Source organism: Haliotis cracherodii, unplaced genomic scaffold, assembly GCF_022045235.1.
Source record: "Haliotis cracherodii isolate W230 unplaced genomic scaffold, xgHalCrac1.p SCAF_16, whole genome shotgun sequence".
Taxonomy (NCBI): domain Eukaryota; kingdom Metazoa; phylum Mollusca; class Gastropoda; order Lepetellida; family Haliotidae; genus Haliotis; species Haliotis cracherodii.
In genome coordinates, this window is record NW_027266271.1 from 26418399 (window position 1) to 26440801 (window position 22403).

Sequence of the window (22403 nt, forward strand, 5' to 3'; positions counted from 1 at the left end):
ATGTGACTGTATGTTGTACGTGCACAAATAAAAGATAGCTGTGTATGTGTGTTGTCCGTTTGTTTGTTTCTTCACGCCGCAATCAACAATATTCCACCTATATGACGTCAGTCTGTAAGTAATCGGGTCTGGACCAGACAATCCAGTGATTGACATCGTGAGCATCCACGCAATTGGGATTCGATGACATGCATCAACCAAGTCAGCGAGCCTGACCACCCGATCCCGTTAGTTGCCATCCGTATATAGCTGGAGTATTGCGGTGCTACTACGAACGTTCATACACAGGCGAGGTGAGGTGAAATGGGGTTTAATGTCGCGTCCAAGATTATTGCACTTATATAACGACGTGTGTGTGTGTGTGTGTGTGTGTGTGTGTGTGTTGACTTGTCTGGACGGATGACGATTTATAATGCTTGCCTACTGAGATACCATGCCGCAGTTTAACATGCATACCCCACTCAGACACAGTATACTGACTCCGAGTCGACCAGTCCTTTAGCCCCTTAATGCCGATTGCCAGGGTTACAATAAGTACCATCTTTTAGCGTCTTTCGGTATGACGCGGCCTGGAATCGAACCAGATCGAACCCCGGACCTTCCGCTCTCCAGGCGGACGCTCTACCACAAGACCACGGAGGCGGTCACGTTCGTTCACTGTGCCAGATGGGCTGGTAGTTATGCTGCGCATTCTTCTGCTTATACAGACACAACCTCCAGGAACAACGAATACACGAGATTCTTCTCACAATGAGACGTATTGAAGGTATCGGAATGATACTTGGGGCACTCCTGACACTCTTTAGGCAGATCCTGACCCCATGTAAACTAAACTGATGTGAGTGAATGTTGTCTGCCGCCGCAATCAGCAAAAGTGCACATGCAAAACTAGTGGTTGAGCATGAGCAGCACCGTGGGTGTTCAATTCAGACGACTATACATGCAGGTCACACCGCCGTTTTCTACTATCAAATTTACTGATTGTAAACAAAAGCATGCAATTTTATTATTTTAATCAGAATCTCATTCCGGTGGCCACACATCGTGATCAGCGGATCCTTGTTTCAGATAAAAGCGGCGTAAAACCATACTCAATCACTCACTTGTTTCAGACGGCTCACACGACAACCAGGACGTAATGGAGATATATCCTGCCTGTAATCTAACACACCCGCACACACCGTGCGTACACACTCGCTGCATATAGTTCTATACGAAGTCCGAGTGACATCACGAACTCTCTGATACGTACAGCGGCCCTTGCATGCAAATCTCGATATACGCACTGAACGAGCGTGTATCGCCATCATCAGTTATTGTCGGGCAAAAGAAAGTATACACTTGAAAATTGGATTTAACCAAAAACTTAAAAACGTTATCAAAACGTTACTAAGCTGAAAACAATCGTCGGATTGCAAACTAAAAGTCCAAAACACAAGTATTATTCCTGTGTCAACTTAAAGTCCAAAACACAAGTATGATTCCTGTGTCAAATACATTATCATCGAATAAACATTTGTTGTTTCATTTTAACCACCACCAGACAGTATAGTAACCAGTACATTCAAATACTTAAGCTTTATCCAAAGCACGCGAATACGACACCTTAATATTTATACACCATACTCAAATAACGGTGGAACGACCATCACGTCATCACAAATACCTGAATCTCATTTTCTGATCGAGTTTGCAAAAAGGTTGGAAATAACACAGATGAGTGAATCCAATCTTCACTATACAAACGTTAAAGTTTCCCTTAATAAACGTCATGCGTGAATGGCTAAAACACGTCAGATTGTAGAGCCTCGCCATCAACCAGGTCGGGTCGGCTATCAGTTCAGCTGACATAATTAGCTAGATAACGGTACACGACGGACGTACCTGACCTTGTCCTGTGTGTACACACCTGGGCCACTGTATACGGTGTGTTCTGTTTGCTGTAGCTGTAGGTGATACTGCAGACCATGATGCTGTGGGCCATTATTTCCTTCCTACTGTCGCTGTTTGGCCGGAATTCCTGGGGACAAGGCAACTACGGCTTCACCCTCAATTCCTGGGACGTCATCGGAGATCTGAATCATTTCTGGAAAAGTACCGGGTTTTGGTGAGCTGATTTTCGTATAATTCCACAGAACTAGTTTAAGGAGAAATATTGATGTGTGTTAATGAAACCATCACCTGCCTACACTATATATATTGTTGATAGAACATCTTGAAAAGCCTACATTGCTCCCAAATCCCTGTTGTTTTACATTCTTTTACTACTTTACGGCTACTTGCTCTCTAATTTGTATTTGCCGGAGTGGCCTAGTCGTCAAAGGCGTCGTGTTACAGAATTGCGTCCCTTAGGCGAGCCAGATACCTATCATCGTGTGGTCGAATCCCGGTTCGTGAATGTGGTTATGTTTCTAGGTTTGTTAGCACCATTTCCTTGTTCGTGGATTTCATCACAGTGGTTAACTGTGTAAGACCTGCGGCACTCGTACCTCACTTCCCAATCAAGCTGACAAGACGTGATAAACTGAAATAATGTTTAAAGCGGCTTTAAACCCAACTCACTCACTCACACATTATATGTTTCCCGTATTGAAGGCTTGTTGTCCATTCCCAGCCAAGGTCGTGTCGTTGTTGTTAGTGCTGTGTGTGACACTGAGACATGACGTTTTGAATAATAACAGTAATAGTTTCTGCTAAACTGATTGACATGTCAATGGCAAAGTTAAATTTTAAAATTGAAATTTGTTTAAGAAGAAATATTGATGTGAAGAGTATGACATGTTCAAATGCCTTATCATTAACCTTATTACTAACCCTTTTTAATTTCATACAGGCATATTCTGAACAATAGCTTCCTGATCAACCAGGGGAACATGGTCCTCTGCAAATAATTTAATTGACAACCCTTTAAGATGATTGGGTGTAGGTTTTCACATAAAATGCATTTTCCTGTTTTGGTTTAAGCCCCCCACTTCCACATTCTGATGCCGCCAAGTTTGACCTCAGTCCCGACATGCAGCAGAATCTGGCCTACATCGGCGCCATGCCTCACAGAGGGATAGAACAGGTCCGGATACACTGGCTACTCGAGCTCATCAAGGTCACGAGGTCAGTCAGTGGGGCGCGATAAATTTCTTATGCGCGGCGAAGTTATGCCACCAAATAATACTGATACTAATTCCGGTTTAAAGATCCAAGAATCGAACTCTGATAATAGGAAACTTATTGTACACTCAATGGACGTCAAAGTCACCTTGGTCGTCTTTGATTCTTTTTGCATGAAAATTAAAAAGACATAGTACTTCCGAAAAGTCAGACCAAAATCGTTATGTTTGTCGCGTCGAAAGGTAACACTCTTGTCAGTTGTGACCAATTCCAGATTTTACATTGTATATATTCTTGACCGTATCGGATGTGTCGTCATTACCATCTCCATCCCCATCATCACTACGTCACACAGATTTCCTCGCGCTCATTATCATTATTTGATTGGTCGGCTATTTATATTTATTCGAATGGAGCTTTGAAGGAAGCCATTGTGGCGAATGAACCCAGGTTATTTATCATAACAGATTTGGAGACATAATACACTGGATAATTGAAGATGGCTGTGACCGAGTGCCTTTGTCAGTCGATGGTTTGTACAGTTCATATAGGGGATATGTTGGTTATAATGTGTGACCTGGCTGACATCTATCGTAACCGATACTGTGATCAATGTGCTGTCACTGAGTGGCTCGTTGACAAATACGTGCATTTATAAAGGATTTTAGATGTAATAAAGATGTTTACGAAGTAAAAGCTCATTCATGGAGATACATGTACTACGCACTTATGGACAATCATCTCCACTCGGCAAGGGAGTGAACTGACTAAAAGAAGTCCAGTTTCCACTTCGATGGTCCAGTTAACTCCCTTGCTTCGGGAGGATCATGGAAAATCAAAGTTACATTGATTATTCGCTGTTAGAAAAAGAGCAGTTTCAATGTTGGACGTTCGTGCAAATAATGACTAAAAAGGGACACGTTAGTTATATTGTACATTGCTTTTATATTACCTATAGGGGACAGATATAGGAAAAAATATTGTCAGTAATTCTCACTCTGCATACCAATTGTTCTGCTTGCTGATTGGCTAGTTCGTTCCAATTGTTCCAATGTTTTCATTGTTTGCGAAGATGCCCAGTATCAATGTGACCTCATATGAATCGTGACATTGTATCAGATGAAGTAATCCATTGTTGACGTCTTTCCAACATTTGACGATTGAGCCTATGAAACTCACATATTTTCTTTTTTTTTTGATTTGGGTAATATATATAATAACCTACTTGCAATTCGAAATCTCTCTTGAATTAATACTAATGCATATGTGTACAGCGTCAACAACGGCAACGCGACGTACGACTTCACTGATCTAGACAGTCTGATGGACCTGCTGTATGTGAACGGCCTGAAGCCAGGGTTTGAGATCATGGGGAACCCATCCAACCTGTACACTGACCTAGAACACAAGACCCAGGTGTACATGTGGCGGGACATGGTGCAGGCCATAGCACAGAGATACATCAGTAAGTCTCGGGCCACTCTCTGAAGCCACTCCAATGTGTTCTCGGCCAGCGAGTCATAGAGGTTGTAGGTTGTCTATCAGGCTGTCCAGGCCAAGGGGTCCTAGAGGTTGTAGGCTGTCTATCAGACTGTCCAGGTCAAGGGGTCCTAGAGGTTGTAGGTTGTCTATCAGGCTGTCCAGGTCAAGGGGTCCTAGAGGTTGTAGGTTGTATATCAGGCTGTCCAGGTCAAGGGGTCTTAGAGGTTGTAGGTTGTTTATCAGGCTGTCCAGGTCAAGGGGTCCTAGAGGTTGTAGGTTGTCTATCAGACTGTCCAGGTCAAGGGGTCAATGTTATCGAGTGTAAGGTGTTGGCCATTATCGGCTCCATGCGTTTAAGTTCTAGGGTTCTAGGTTATCCGGTCAGTATTACTGGAGTGTAAGACCTTCCCGTGTTGTGCTTTGGAACACAGTGTACCTCCGTACGTTATGCAAGTTTTGGTGAACGATAACAATTCTTGAATTGAGCATGCTATTCAACCAGTGACTATAGGTCTTATTCTTATCATCACAATCTCAGTAACTGAAAAGTACTTACCTCGAGCAGTTGTCATGCACACTGAGCTTTTCTACATATAGTGTCGTAAATAAAGTGACAAAAAACATATAAAAATGCTTTATTATACTGCTATTTTCAATGTACTATAAAATAACATACGGTGTTTTAGTGAACAGTGAGAACATTTTAACACATTCTTTCAAAATGTATAATTTGAAATGTAAAACATTTCTCAGTTCTCTTTTATGAAGAAAACAAAACTCAGCCTCTGAAAATGAAAAAACAACAATTACAAGATGACTCACACATACACGCACCTAAATATCAAATGGTCCGCCCGTTACTAACAAGGCGCAGTTGCCACCAAGTGTAATTCAAACAGATGAGGATATTTATGGTAGTGCATGCAATCATTGATGTAGTTGACTTGTATGGCGATACAAGGAAGTGACGGTTGTCACATGATGTTGCAGGTAAGTATGGGCTGGACTATGTGAAGACCTGGAACTGGGAGACTTGGAACGAACCTGACTGCGGGGACTTTGATGATCTCAAATTCACTGTACAAGGTACACATTTCAGATTGTACATACTTGCCCTGGGATCCTGTGAACGAGGCTGTATGTCCCTAGGGAGCACATAGGGAGATCACGGGGTAACAGGAAAGGAAACCCACTTTGACTTTCTCTTCAGAACGTAATATTAGTTTGGATTACCATTCATTCATTCATTCATTCATTCGTTCGTTCGTTTATCGTTCGTTCGTTCGTTCGTTCGTTCATTCATTCATTCTTTCATTCATTCATTCATTCAACATGACAGCTATTAAATACGAATAATTGCAATGCAAAGAAGATTTTATTTATCTGTCTTTATTATGTGATATTTAACTCCAAAGTTTATCGAGTATTATGGTTTATATCTCCTGTACAATATCAAATCGGGTTAGAAGCCTGAACTAGTGTTTCAACCTTTCAGAATATCGGATTGGCGTTGCTATCACTATATTTGCCAGTTTTTGAGTCTTTCGATTTCCATAATGGAGTTAATTGTAAGAGTATGACGGCTTAATGTGACATTAATTACATCATAATCACAACCCATTATGTGCAGGCTTTCTGAATTATTACGACGCATGCTCCGAGGGTCTGAAGGCAGCTGACCCCTCCCTGATACTGGGTGGCCCTGGGTCCGGCTGCGACTCCATCAGGAGTGGGATCCCAAGGTTCAATAAAAAGTATGCGGAGACCTTGCTAGACCACGTGATCAATGGAAGAAACTACTTCACGGGGGAAAAGGGGGTGAGGATCGACTTCATCTCCCTACACAGGAAGGTAGGTCAGGTGTGGTGTGTTTTGATACGACCGATTCATTAGCTGTCTAAACAAACAATACAAAACATTAGCTGTCTGGTACAAGACATCGCAATCCGTTGCGCAGAGTTCCGCTCCTTTGCCGTGCAAGAGGGACGACTACACTGCAGTCCATTAAGTGACCTAATTTGGTTGCCGTTTGTCGTCTCCCCTAAGTCCTTTTCTCGAACACTTGGTATCATCCGTATTTGATAGTGATTCATAAACGCATTCTCATGATATGGTCGGAATCGTACAATCGACTTTTGGCAGAGACTTCTCGTGCATATGGTAAGGGTTTTGTCGCTTTTATTTCTTTGCTTCATATTTGTCATATTTTATTATAAACTCCGCTAGTTATATACATGCACTATGTGTATTTGTTGGTGTTTAACAATGATATGTGATCATTCATGTACTTTGTACTGGACCCGTGAATATCTGGGTAGAAGAGGTCTTCAGCCATCCATGCTTGTCGTAAGAGGCGACGAACGAGATCGGGTGGTCAGGCTCGGTGACTTGGTTGATGCATGCCATCGTATCCCAATTGCGTAGATCCATGCTCAGGACGTCAATCACTGGATTGTCTGGTCCATACTCGATTATTACAGAGCTGGAATATTGCTGAGTGCAGCGTAAACAACAAACAAACAAAACCTTGTACTGTGTATTTGTTGGTGTTTAACAGTGCGACATGATGCTATATATGCACCTGAGATGTGTTTGTCACTTCCAGGGAGACTCTCACGCTGCCAACATCATTAACGCCGAGGTTGATTCCGTGGCCGTCATCCGGAAGCGACACCCTAGCCTGGCCAACAAGCCTTTCTTTAACGAGTGAGGAGTCTTAATTTGTCTCGACTGATAGTAAAAGCTGCTACCCAATTTGTTCCTGAGTTGAGACCTTTGTTGATGTCATTTGGAAACTTTTAACTTTTGGCGTTTCTATGGAAACAAGTAAGAGGGTGGTCTTCATCAACAATATTGTACAACTGGTAACTGTTATTCTATGTGAGAATGATGACTTCTTGTACCGATTTAGATTAAATATTGTTGATGTGTGGGCTGTGTAGTGTTGAACACTACATACTGTGCATATTTCACTTCACAGCGAGGCTGACCCCCTCGTGGGTTGGAGTAGGCCAGAACACTGGCGGGGAACATCCAGATATGCTGCATTTGTTGCCAAGGTAACGGTAGCTGACTCAATATAGGAACTTTATCAGCATCAAACATAAGCATATACATCAGCTATAAATTATAAACATTTCTGCCGAATCACTATATTCGCAATGTTCATGCTTTGCTCTTTTTGTTTTTTGAAAAGATATACTACTCAGAAGAAGTTAAAGAACACCAGATTCTTTCATATTATCATATTTAATCTGTCATGGCGTGACAATTTTAATATAGTAATATGAAAGAATCGGGTGTTCTTTACCTTCTTTTGAGTCGTATAAAATGATCGATTAATTGTTTCAGTTCGGGCCAGATATTACAAAAAGTGTTTAAAAAGTAGAATTTGTTCAATAGTTTGTAATCGGCATCACTATTTTAAGGTGTTACCGTGTATGGTTAGCATGACGCATTTTTATTGTAATTTGCTTCTTTTTTTATTGCAAATGTTCATTTCAGGTTATAGCACAACATCAAAATGTCATCATACGTAACCAAACTGGAAATATCAATTACCAGTTGCTAAGCAACGATAATGGCTTCCTAAGTTATTACCCAAACCAGTTTACACAGCGCACTCTACTAGCAAGGTTTCAAATGAATAACACCAGTCCAGCTCACGTGGCCTTTGTCAGGAAACCAGTCTATGCTGCAATGGCAATGCTGTCGTTGCTAGGCGACCAACAAGTTAGTTTAGACAGCGGTGGTGAGTTGTTTTTCCTCTCAACGTAATATTAAAAGTTAAAAGACATTGCATAAGTATCTGCTGTTGTGAGGATGTGCTACTGAAAACAATAGTGATGGGTGTGGCTTTAGATCCCCATGTGACAATGCCAAGGACAATACTTATTACCCGCCAGGAATTCTTTCGTTCTTTTAGAGTGAGGCGTAAACAACAAACAAACATAAGCGTACGCATTAAGTAGTCGTCTTAAGACGCCAGTACCTGATGCCTGAGGATCGGGTGTCACATCGTGTGACGTGTGACTGCGTCATGGAGTCGGATGTGGGAGATAGTGCGTCATGCTACCATTTACTTCGCGGACGATGTGGCTAGACTATTGCTGAGTGCGGCATAAAATAACACTCACGATCACTGACTCACTGCTATATCTGTTGGAGGTTTCTCCTGTGTCACACTGGCGTCCGTGTGCGGCCTGGCGTCCCTCCACCAGCCGGCAGCAGACCACAACAGTTCAGACAGGTAGTGTACGGGCAGACCATAACAGTTCAGACAGGTACTGTACGGGCAGACCACAACAGTTCAGACAGGTACTGTACAGGCAGACCACAACAGTTCAGACAGGTAGTGTATGGGCAGACCACAACAGTTCAGAAAGGTACTGTACGGGCAGACCACAACAGTTCAGACAGGTACTGTACGGGCAGACCATAACAGTTCAGACAGGTAGTGTACGGGCAGACCACAACAGTTCAGAAAGGTACTGTACGGGCAGACCACAACAGTTCAGACAGGTACTGTACGGGCAGACCACAACAGTTCAGACAGGTAGTGTACGGGCAGACCACAACAGTTCAGACAGGTACTGTACGGGCAGACCACAACAGTTCAGACAGGTACTGTACGGGCAGACCACAACAGTTCAGACAGGTACTGTACGGGCAGGTCACAACAGTTCAGACAGGTACTCTACGGGGCGAACATTAAAACCACAGCTCATCATAACCAAGCCTTGATCACTACAAACATCGTGAATCCTCGTTTATACCCTACTCGTTATGCCATACCATGGAATATTAAGCTACCCATTCAACAAATGATTATCGAAACCTTTTCTCGATTTAAATCCTGTATAAGCAAGATGGGTAAATAACAGTGCCGCCATATTCCTCATATGATATCAGACAATTTAACATCATGCACGCAAACTTAAGACAGGTGGGCGGGACCTTATAATTAATTAACGATTTACTGAAATAAGAAAGGTTTAAACGGGGACACAGGCTGCCGGTGTGGCAGTAAGTGTTTCTTAACTTTTGAGACGCTCCCTTAAGATGTCGACATAAACATGATACCAATGCATTGCAAGTGTGACCTCAGGTCATGCACGTGAATTACTTGCTTACATGTCCCGTTAGACATTGCATCAGCTGTTTATGGATAACAACTTCATTATTTACTGTAAAAGATAATCCATAAATTATCTCTACTTTTTCATCCGTCAACTTCCAAGTAGCGCCTATCCAACAATCCAGTTAATGTTGTCATCAAAGCAAACGCGAAATTTTAATGATAGTTATATTGGTAACTTTTTCACAAGAGTTCAAGAAAGTTTCAAAAAATGGTTTCTGTTAAGGCATGGGTAAACATTTCGACGAGTCTTAATATGATTACATCAATTTGAATTATCAAGAAAGAAGATATTGAAGATAATCGAGAAAAACGGTGTCCAAACAGTTAGGATGACGGACTATCCAAGGGGTGATTCAACGAATGTCGGTACATTGTGATGTACAATCTTAAAGATGTTTGACATTGCCAATTGGCACCAAGTCACTATTACCGTGGAAGGTTTTGATTTCTCTACTCTACTATATTCTACTCACACGTGGACGTCATTGACGTCTTTACTCACACGTCTCTACAGCTGGCAGAGTGCACTGATGATCTACAACAACAACGACGTTGACGATGGTAACTGGGGTATTCTCAATGTAGACTGGAACATCAGGCCTCCACAGGGCACAGAAGGTAGGCATAGCAACGTATTGAGACAAGATATGTTTCAGCTACAGCTACAAACCAAGATATGTATTATTGTTTTAAACTATGAGACAAAATATTTTTTTCTAAAAAACACATTGCAACAATGTACTTTTACTGGCAGACAATTTCTTTTTTATCCATCTTCAGTGGAATAAACATTTGAAACGGAAAACATTTTTCATAGTCAGTAGGAAATACTGCCATACAATCTCGGCCATATATTAGACAATCCAGAGTCTTTATTTGCTTATTTTTAAATTTTATATATATATATTTCAAAGCATAGTGTGGAAAGGAAGTCGCCAGTTTGAAACTAGTGCCGTAAAGCGCGAGAAAGCTTGGCTAAAGTACTCACGGAAATGAAAAAACACTGTTTTTTCGATCTCAGATTTTAAATAAATGCAGTTAATATACAAAATATATAAATATTCAAACAACTCAATTAGTACTAATTGGGCCTTGGCTCAAAGACAGCGTATCAAAGGTTTTTATGTCTTTTTACACGTAAAAGTGTGTAAAAATATGAACAAAACAGACTATTGTGAAACTGAGCATAACTAGGTGTTAGTAGATCAAGGTGAATGTCCATGACCTATGACACCTTGACGACAGGTGAAAACTGTGCTTGAAACCCGCTAGCATGTGATTTGTCAGTTGTTAGTGACTTGTGAGTGGCATTGTGGGATAGTGAATCATCGTCAAAATATGAGAACGTAAAACTAACATATTCCCTTCTCAAACAACTTACATGTCATTATTATTATGTACATATATACATAGCTGTTATTTTTATTGTTGTTTTGATAACTTTTTTTCCATGCTTATTTGCATAATGCCTATAGCCTGTTTCTACCATGTCAATTTGGACTTAGTTTTATTTTTGAATGTTGAAAGTGCCTACAAATTACCTCCTGTAAAGTACATTTTGTATTGAGCACTGAGATGAAACTAGAAAATCCAGACTAGTACTTTTCCAGTTGTTTTGTTATTTCGTATTTACATCTACGTAATGCTTTGTGTCGATTATTAAATCCAGCAAAACAGTTTTTTTTTTCATTTCCATGAGTACTTTAGTGTGCACTCCTTGCTAGTCGTTTCATTGGTCAGTCAAAGTTTACGAAAGGTCGTTCTGACCTGACTTGTAAAGGGATGTCCTCTGATCTTTCTTGAGTGTTAGCGAGAACTAAGGTCTGATTGATATGAGACTTTCAGGGCGACATTTCTGTACAGATGCTTGTTTCTTTTACCATGATTGATAAAATCAATCCTGTCTTCTTTGATACTAACTGCCACTTTAATAAAATATTTTACATGGCATATGCCTGATATTGGTGTGGTAGACAGGCTGAAACACATGTGTCATCAAGGACGCAGACAATTCTCGTATCTGTAAATAAAAGCTACAAAACCCTTTCCATGTTCATCAGAAATCTCTGCCCAAAGCAGACTCGACTGAGCATGTGTTTATGAACCACTAAGTGTCCCTTGTTTCCAGAGCTGTTCATGGTCCAGTACGGAGTCAACTGGGACATGGGGGATCCCATGGGGGTGTGGGGAGGCCTGTTCAAGGCCCCAGACTTCCCTACAGTTTCACAGTTCAAGTCCATCAGGCAACAACAGGTAATATCTGGGCCCCTACACACAAAGCGATCTTAGTGCTACAACAGTCGTAAGTCTATGTTAAATTATGGGATATACGATCATCTTAGAGCTTCCATCGCTTTGTGGAACGCGGCCCAGGGTGTTAAGAGGGCAGCAACACCCAAGGTCAATTTACGATAATTCCATGATGAGGGATCGGGTGTGTCGCGTGAGCAGGGCATTGATCTACTGTGCGATCCACTACACACCAACTTCGTGTAAAAGGCCTGACTGGTAGAGTCCCGTTCTCCAAAGAGACTATGGTAAATCTAGAAGAATAACATGGGAGTTACGACAGTCTTAGCGCCAAGATCGCTTCGTGGAACAGGGCCCAAGGCGACGTTTTAAAGAAGCAATAACATTAACTTGGACATAGATCAAATTGTTTTGTAGATCAGCATCCCTGTGATTTTATTTAAAGGTTGCTGGAACCATTATCATCCCGGTACCACAAAGTACATGTACTATGCCGGTATCGGAATAAGCCCAGTCATTGAGTCTCAAACCCCAAACAAAAGATGAGACTGCATAACGCCCATTTGCAGTCAGACTTAACGTTGAAGAGAGCAGCTCGCCCTGCATATTGTGTTTGTCTTTATTGTACTTACATCCACATGTTATTTCAGGGTCCAGTGAAGTGGACGTCCTACCCAGTGCCGGCTAACGTTTCCCAGGTGCCGATTCCACCCATGTTCCAGCTCCTCACAGACAACGTGCTTCTGATGCACCTGTGTGCCAAGTCCAAATACCCTCCGGAGCAGGTGCGTGTGTTGTGAAACAGGTGCGTGTGTTGTGAGACAGAGGTCCGTGTGTTGTGAGACAGGTGCGTGTGTTGTGAGACGGGTGCGTGTGTTGTGAGACAGAGGTGCGTGTGTTGTGAGACAGGTGCGTGTGTTGTGAGACAGGGGTGCGTGTGTTGTGAGACAGGTGCGTGTGTTGTGAGACAGGTGCGTGTGTTGTGAGACAGGTGCGTGTGTTGTGAGACAGGTGCGTGTGTTGTGAGACAGAGGTGCGTGTGTTGTGAGACAGGTGCGTGTGTTGTGAGACAGGTGCGTGTGTCGTGAGACAGGTGCATGTGTTCTGAGACAGGTGCGTGTGTTGTGAGAGAGGTGCGTGGGTTGTAAGATAGAGGTGCGTGTGCTGTTATCGGTAAACTATACGTTTTCTCTCTGATTTTACGCCACTTTTCTCAATATTCCAGCAATATCATGGCCGGGCTTCACACACGAGTGAACGCTTCAACCACCAGGCTATCTCACAGCCCTTTAGCAGACTTGAAAAACACGCACCATCAGATGCACCGTAATGAGTTGCACATTGAGCACATGTGTTAAGTCTTGTCAGACATGGATTCTAGTTTAATTTAAAGGAGGCAAATTGTAACGTTTATAGCCTGAATATGATGCGAAGGTCAAGAACGATAACCCAGTAGACGTGGTGGTTAGGACAAGTATCTATGAATCACCCTCTTCATGTTATCCTTTCTGTGTTGTCACAGGTAACTGGTCTACGCTTCATCAACATTACATCGGGGCAGATTCTCGTTGTCTGGTCTGATGACAACATCAAGACCAAGTAAGTAACTCTTGTGGTGTAGAGGTTCTGGCACAATGGTCTAGTGCTGTAGCGGTTCTGGCACAATGGTCTAGTGCTGAAGCGATTCTGACACAATGGTCTGGTGGTGTAGAGGTTCTGGCACAATGGTCTGGTGCTGAAGAGGTTCTGGCACAATGGTCTGATGCTGTAGCGATTCAGGCACAACTGTCTGGTGGAGAAGCGGTTCTGGCAATATGTAGATTCGTTTCTAATAATGCTGTGTGTGTCAAGGTGAGGGTATTCTCTCAAGGGATAGCTAAACACATGTGAAAGTAAACATATGTCCAGGGCTCATCCTAATCAAGCCTTGTTGCCTGCCGTCTGAAATACACGGAGAGTGTATCATCAGGACTTCCCTCCCCATTTTATTACGCAGGAAAACATCTTTTCCACAAAAGGTCCATTTATACCAGTTCTCTGATTCGATGAAATGTATCGATGGATCATGAAGCCGCGATTTTGAATGTAGACGCCGAACTTGCTTATAGAAGAGGCATTTTGATTGGTAGTTGATTTTAAGCTTATGAGGAAGAGAATTTCTGTGCTAAGTTAATGATAAGAGAGCCGGAGTTGGTGACTTCCGAAACGAAACTATGGTGGCCAATGAAAGTATGGTGGTATTCTAGATATTCGAGGATGGGGAACTATCACACAGCCAACCAAGAGCGATATATCTCATTAAAATCAGATCTTACTGCTCGCTACCGCTACATAAAGATCTGTGGACATCCCCTTACCGGTCACGTCAGGACGACCTTTCGCGAAAATTGACCGATCAATGAAATGACAGACACAAAGTTTATGACAACTTCAGGGCAGATTCTAGTTGTCAGATAAAAAGTTTAGATAAGCCAATCAAATAGGAGATTTCTTGAGCTTTTCGGCACTAGTTGAAACATTTGAGAACTGAACAAAAGTAAACTGTGGAATGTGTAATAGATGGCTTAGATTGTTTGGCAGTGCTTCCCACGGGCTGTGCAACGTCTCTCCCGTTTCAAATGTTTAGCTTTTTTCTCCTCCAAATGGAATCTGTTTCAGCGGATTATCAAGACTGGTTATTCTCTTGCATTGAAGTTTCATTTTTTACTGTTGTTCGGAATGTTTCGTGTTGGTCTTTTCGAGACTGCATGAGTAGAAAACACATTCGGATTTTCATTTTCATGATCTCGCAAGCGACCCTCTGATCGGATGAAAGGTAGTTCTGACATGACCTGTAATGGGATGTCCTCAGACCTTTGTAAATCGGTAGCGAGGACTAAGGTCTGATGTTGATGAGATTGGTTCAGATTCAGGGGAAACATTCATATCAAGTCTGATCAGCTCTTCATCAGAACATCTATTCGGTGATGTCCGCTCTGTTTATATGTTCCTTCCTTCAACAGATGTATATTCACGTATGTCGTGGAGTACTCTGCTGACGGATCAGAAGCTGGGTTTAAGAGGGTCAACGAGGAAGACACCATCGTCACGGCGGTCGTCATTGCTCCACAACCTAATCCTGCCACGGGTAGGTTCAGGATGCGTCCGAAATTTCGAAATACTGGTAGACACCTGAGAAACATTAATTGCGAACCCTTTTTGTAATGTTCAGTCCTACCAGCACAAGTGTAGCATGTTACTAGTGAGTGAGTGAGTGAGAAAATGTTGTTTAATAAAACATTCAGCAATATTCCATTTCACGGCATGAGATGTATGTCTGCAAATTACTGAGATGCTCTGCACAAAGCTGAAACATCGTTGTGCGATGAAACAAATTGTGATAATACCAGGTTTTCTCGAAACCCTGCATGACTTAGGTTTTCCTCCACTCAGACACACTGCCATGTAACTCAAGTACCGTTCAATGCGGCAGTAAACTCACTCACTCACTCACTAAACAGGAGTCTTCAGTGTATAATGTTTCCAGGCTACATCGGCGACAAGATGGTGACGGGCAGCTACAGGGTGAAGGCAGTGGACTACTTCAAGAGACCAGGGCCATACTCACAAACACAGATATACAAGTGACATCAATGATAGGTTTGGGATTCAAAATGTCCATAACGTTGTAGCATAACGAAAATGAGACCATGTAATGAAATGTGACTGTATGTTGTACGTGCACAAATAAAAGATAGCTGTGTATGTATGTTCCGTTTGTTTGTTTCTTCACGCCGCACTCAACAATATTCCACCTTTATGACGTCAGTCTGTAAGTAATCGGGTCTGGACCAGACAATCCAGTGATTGAGATCATGAGCATCGATCAACGCAATTGGGTTATGATGACATGCATCAACCAAGTCAGCGAGCCTGACTACCCCATGCCGTTAGTCGCCTCTTACGACAAGCATAGTCGCCACTTACGAGAAGCACTGTCGCCTTTCACAAGCATAAGGTTGCTGAAGACCTATTCTACCCAGGATCTTCTAACCTGTGTACGAAAAAGTAAAAGATGAGCCCGTGTTCCATATGGCTTGATGTTATAAACTGGTACTTTTTCATGACCCTGTTTAAACACAGGCTGAAGAAGAGGAAGGAGGCGGAAGTCTCTTATCCAGGCGCAGTGAATGTTGGCATATACAAATAATTATATTATGCTGTTACTCTGCCTTTTCTGATGAGGATTATATCCATGTTTCTCAATAATGACATTTACCTTTTAATACGAAAGTAATGTCAGAAATGTATCAAGGCAAAGGAGCTTTCAGGGCTCCTAGAATTGTTAAACTTTTAACTATGGTTAAAATTCCTGATCCTGATTTAAACTTCTTCGAAACAACTCCTTGATGACTTAAATACGATGAAGGTTGACTGTATCTCCAGAACGCCTCACACAGTGATGGGGATTTTGTGGAAGCATTTGTTTAACGCCGCACTCAGCATTATTCCAGCTATATGACTGCATCTATCTGACTGAGTCTAGACCAGACAATCCAGTGATTGACATCATATGCATCGATCTACGTTATTGGGATATGTGAGTGAGTTGTGTTTAACGCCGCTTTTAGCATTATTCCAGTATATCACGGCGTGTCAGCTTAATGTGGGAGGAAAGCCCCAAGTGATGCAGGTCTCAGACGTTTATGGTGCTGACAAACCTAGAAACATAATCGGGGCGAATCGGGATTCGAACCCCCAATCATAGGTTTCTGGCGTGCCTTAGGGTCGCAACTCTGCACAGCGAATCGCGGCGCCTTAGACGACTGGGCCACCTGTGCCCCCAATTGGGATATTTATCAACAAAGTCAGCGAGCCTGACGACCCGATCCCGTAAGTGGCGTGGGGTGCTGAAGACAACCTGGGTCTTCACGTTTGTATTTTTGGATGATTAATTCCACAGTACAGACTCTCTAGTATAATTGTACATATTGGCAGCATGCATCTGCACAAATTGGCGTTCACCTGTGATTGTACATGTATGAATGACAAGCATCAACCTGATCGACTTTTCAGCTGTGATTGTACATGAATGATTGACAAGCATCAGATCGACTTTTCAGCTGTGATTGTACATGGATGACTGACAAGCATCAGATCGACTTTTCAACTGTGATTGTACATGAATGATTGACAAGCATCAACCACATCGACTTTTCAGCTGTGACTGTACATGGATGATTGGCAAGCATCAACTAGATCGATGTGTACATGGATGGTTGACAAGCATCAGCCACATCGACTTTTCAGCTGTGATTGTACATGAAAGAATAACAAGCATCTGTCAGTCGACTTGTACATGGATGATTGACAAGCATCAGCCACGTCGACTTTTCAGCTGTGATTGCACATGAAAGAATAACAAGCAACAGCCACATCGACTTTTCAGCTGTGATTGTACATGAAAGAATAACAAGCGTCAACCACATCGACTTGTCAGCTGTGATTGCACATGAATAATTGACAAGCATCAGTCAGACCGACTTTTCAGCTGTGATTGCATATGAATGATTGACAAGCATCAGTCAGATCAACTTTTCAGCTGTGTTAGCACATGAATAATTGACAAGAATCAGTCAGACAACTTTTCAGCTGTGTTAGCACATGAATGATTGACAAGCATCAACCGGATCGATTTTTCAGCTGTGATTGTACATGAATGAATGACAAGCATCAACCAGATCGACTTTTCAGCTGTGACTGTACATGGATGACTGACAAGCATCAGATCGACTTTTCAGATGTGATTGCACATGAATGATTGACAAGCATCAACCAGATCGACTTTTCAGCTGTGATTGTACAAGGATGACTGACAAGCATCAGATCGACTTTTCAGTTGTGATTGCACATGAATGATTGACAAGCATCAACCACATCGACCTTTCACCTGTGATTGTACATGAATGATAGACAAGCATCAACCAGATCGACTTTTCAGCTGTGATTGTACATGAATAATTGACAAGCATCAACTAGATCGACTTTTCAAAGTGATTGTACATGAACGATTGACAAGCATCAGCCACATCAACTTTTCAGCTGTGATTGAACATGAATAATTGACAAGCATCAACCAGATCGACTTTTCAGCTGTGATTGTACATGGATGATTGACAAGCATCAGCCACATCGACTTTTCAGCTGTGATTGTACATGGATGATTGACAAGCATCAGCCACATCGACTTTTCAGCTGTGATTGTACATGGATGATTGACAAGCATCAGCCACATCGACTTTTCAGCTGTGATTGTACATGAGTGATTCACATCATGTATCAGCACAGATTGACTTTTCAGTCATGACTGAACATGGATGATTTACAGCCAGCAAAGGTCGATTTTCAGCTGTGATAGTATGATGATGATTGACAACCATCAGCACGAGCAACTTAAAAATCTGTAAAAATGCTTGGAGAAACCCCATAAAATTAAATGGTCGCAGAGGTTAGGAAAAACGCATTGTTGGTCCCCAATTAATGTGTTACTCCTATTTCTGAGACGAAAATGGTCCGGCTTGAAGCCTGACGAAAAAGTCACCTCATACAAAGATCCCAGGGCAATCCCCAGATTGTTACCTGATTGACATCTCAGCTGTGATTGTACCTTGATGGCTGAACAAAGTACTAAACTGAACAAAACAAAGTTAGGGATATGATTATTTTGGGGAATACTTTTTTTTAGTGAAGACTGAGAACACAATTTCATAAAAAATGTCCCCCAAAATATTCATGTAAAAACTGTTTTTGTTCAGTATATATTGTTTGTTTGTTTGTTGTTTGATGCTGTACTCAGCAATACTCCAGCTACACGACGGCGGTCTGAAAATAATCATTTCTGGACCAGTGACTGATACCATCAGCATCAATCTACCCAACTGGGATGTGATGACATGCATCAACCATTTCAGCGAGCTTGACCACCCGATCCCCTTAGTCGTTTCTTACGGCAAGCATGGGTTCATGAAGACCTATTCTAACCGGTATCTTCACCGATCCAGTATATATTGACCGACAGCAAATATATTGAATGTTTTCTCATATTGACCGAGGGAGTTGGGTATAGTTTACCGGCCTCATCATATTAGAAAACTCTGCAACTTACAATCTGCCACTGGTTTACCTTGTCTGGGTCTGGTGAAACTAATTCCATTCAAATGTCAAATGGTAACCTGAACCCAAAACACTGCCGCCCTGACTCACAGAAACAAAACATGACAAGCAAGGCAATTGATAATGTTCATTACTATTGGACTTTACAACTTACTCATTGAAACAGATGTATTTCAGACGAGTCCATACAAAAACAGTGACATAGATGAACAACACATAAAGGGATAACATAACTCTTAAAAAGACTTCACACTGGTGAACGGGCGATACTGACAGGTCTTTTGCAATTTTTTGCAGGGTGGGGAAGGGTTTTGGTTTGGACATATATATTTTCAAAAAATGTAAAAATAATCTCCTCCCCAAACTGCTGGAAGGATGTGGTAATTAAGATCATTCACTGGCCCTGCTGGGTACCCAGGAAATATTTTGTTGTGGATGAAAACAAGAGTAGTTTGGGTCCTCCTTTCAGAGGAATTACCTAATGTACTAAAACACTTGACTGAATATATTCTGTCTCAAACCATAATCCCAGGCCTCCCCCTAACTATTAAATGGTCCGTCCTGTATCAAGCTAGTGATGCCATGGACAGTCAAAATGTATTATTACGCTACAATAACCTAGTTTATCCAGTTTTCAAGAACCAAACTGCAATAATTTCTACCATTCATGAAATACTTGAAGGGTATGCCGACCATATATTATAGCTGGAAATCTAAAAGCAATAAGCTACTGTCATGATATTTGTACAACATTTTACTTGGTCTTTAATTAGATTTTTGATAAGAAATATACATGATCAAACACAAATAAATATGATGTATTTCCTTGTCTCCATAGTGATATCACATATTAATATATTGCATCTTTATTTAATACACTAATATCATAAATCACAGATATGTAGGATAAATACATGACATTGAAACAATGTAAGTCAGGATGAATCTGTTAGGAATGTGTACACAAACGATACTACTTGCTAAACAGAACACTTGTTAATCCAGACAATTTCACTGTAAACAGTCAACAGGTTTTCAACTCGATAGAATGTACTGAAACTGATGAAAATCTCAAACTAGATATCTTTAACATATCATTGATCATTTACAACTTAATAAAAAACATCACTTTCATCCCAGTAGCTTCCTGTCTTTCATTCACTGGTCTCATGAATAAATGGAGCTTTCATCCAGTATACATATTTCCTAATTTCCCATATTGAAACTACAATTAAACTCCACATGTTCATTTTTAAAACAAATGATTGACATACAACATGATTGTATCTGTATTCTTAAACAATAGAAAAAGCACAAAACACAAGATTTCCCAACTGTAATCATGGTAATGCAATATATCTTTCAAATGATTACACACAAAGTTAGGATAAGATATATAGATGAACAACTTCCTTGTTACAATAAGGAGCCAAGTTTCGGTGAAGGTAGTGCTTGATAATGCTGTTAGAACCTACACCCTGAGCTCCTAATTGTAATAACAAAGTTTTTCATCCATATATCTTATCCTTGCTCCAACATCTAAATGCCTGTCAAAGAAATTCTACACAAGATAATAATGAACTCGGATCCTGTAGATGTTACTTATACTTTTAAGATGCATGGCAATGAAAGGTAACATTCTAATTCATGTTGCCACTTTTGATTATTTGCTGGAAAAAAAATTCAAATACAAAAAACATGGCAACATTACCCGGTACTGTTGAATACTGATACATAGTAGCTTGATGACTCCTTGACGCTCAAAGAATCTTTCGACCATCTGATTTTAGTACACATTAAAAGTGAATTCGTTAATTCTTGAATTGTTCCCCGCATCAATCCTTGTCTGTACAAGCATCCTTCTGGTTTACCACTTCAGTGAATCCCATGAGTGAGTGAGTGAGTATGTTTTTATGCCGCTTTTAGCAATATTCCAGCAATATCATGGCGGGCGACACCAGGAAATGGGCTCCACACATTGTACCCATGTCGGGAATCGAACCCGGGTCTTCGACGTGAGTTAAACCAATGAGCTCGGGTACCATACTGACAAAGCAATGATTATATTCAAGACGATATTATGTATTCAAACCCATGATTTGTTTGTTTCTTTGTTGTTTAACTCCTCACTAAGCAATATTCCAGATATATGATGGCGGTCTGTAAATAATCAAGCTTGGACAAGACAATCTAGTGATTGATATCATGAGCATCGATAAAAAAAACATGATCCACGGTTTCTGGCCACCAAAGAGGCAGCCTGCACACAGGCACCTTAAGGACAACTGCCCGTGCCTGTGTCAAGCATGCTGGGAGAGTGAGTGAGTGAGTGAGTGAGTTGGGTTTAACGCCACTTTTAACAGTATTCCAGTTATATCGCAGCGTGTCAGCTTAATGTGGGAGGAAAGCCCGAAGTGATGCAGGTCTCAGATGTTTATCACCTTGGTGAAACCCACGAGCACGGGTATGGTGCTGACAAACCTAAAAACATAATCTAGGCGAACCGGGATTCGAACCCACAATCATGGGTTTCTGGCGTGCCCAAGGGACGCAACTCTGCACAGCGAATCACGGCTGGGAGAGCAGTGTACATGTGCTTATACTGGAGCCAACAAAAACCATATAACATAGTCTTACACTGACAGACATTGGGAAATTATCTCTTGAACTGCTTGCAAAAATTGGTTGAGGATGGAGCCAAATATTTAACAATAAATAAAATGATGTTCATCCAAGAACATCCTGGGAAAACACACACACTCCAAGTTTGACTCTGAAAAATGTTAATGAAATCATGCTCATGACAAAAATGTTTCTTGATTTTAGCTTTCCAGTCTGTTCTTATCAAACAAAATGTCCTCTTGATAGTAAGATGACAGTCAAATGTCCACTCTTCAAGTTCACATATATCTAGCATACAGTCAATCTGGTCAAACACAGCTGTACAACATTCACATGATGAATAGAAAGAAAGTACCCCTTTAACATTGTCACAAACAATAAAGAAGTTGTTATCCATAAAATAGAGTCGTGTTCAACTTCCAGTTCATGATTCTCATTCAGTCTTATGGTAAAACACTGACAAGTTTCTCAGTTGAACACCATTCTCTTTGACAATAATCTCAGACAAACCTACAAATATCTCCATGAGTGTCAAATAAACATCCTGGATATCTGCTGGATATATGTCAGTAATATCTGCAGTTAATTACCATAGTCAAGGATCTGAACCAGACACATATGTACCATAGTCAAGGATCTGAACCAGACACAT

At 41.3% G+C, this 22403-nt stretch overlaps 1 protein-coding gene across 1 annotated transcript; it reads left to right on the forward strand.

Annotated features, from left to right (window-relative positions):
* The first annotated feature begins 1881 nt into the window (after nt 1-1881).
* Nucleotides 1882-15604, forward strand: LOC139463511 (alpha-L-iduronidase-like). The gene is made up of 15 exons (XM_071244781.1): nt 1882-2107; nt 2965-3108; nt 4380-4570; nt 5578-5673; nt 6218-6438; nt 7193-7293; nt 7568-7646; nt 8092-8338; nt 8755-8836; nt 10242-10345; nt 11856-11980; nt 12628-12762; nt 13500-13576; nt 14980-15104; nt 15504-15604. Exons 1-15 carry the CDS (start codon nt 1968-1970, stop codon nt 15602-15604), a joined length of 1968 nt encoding a protein of 655 aa, XP_071100882.1. The 5' UTR covers nt 1882-1967.
* The last annotated feature ends 6799 nt before the right edge of the window (nt 15605-22403 follow it).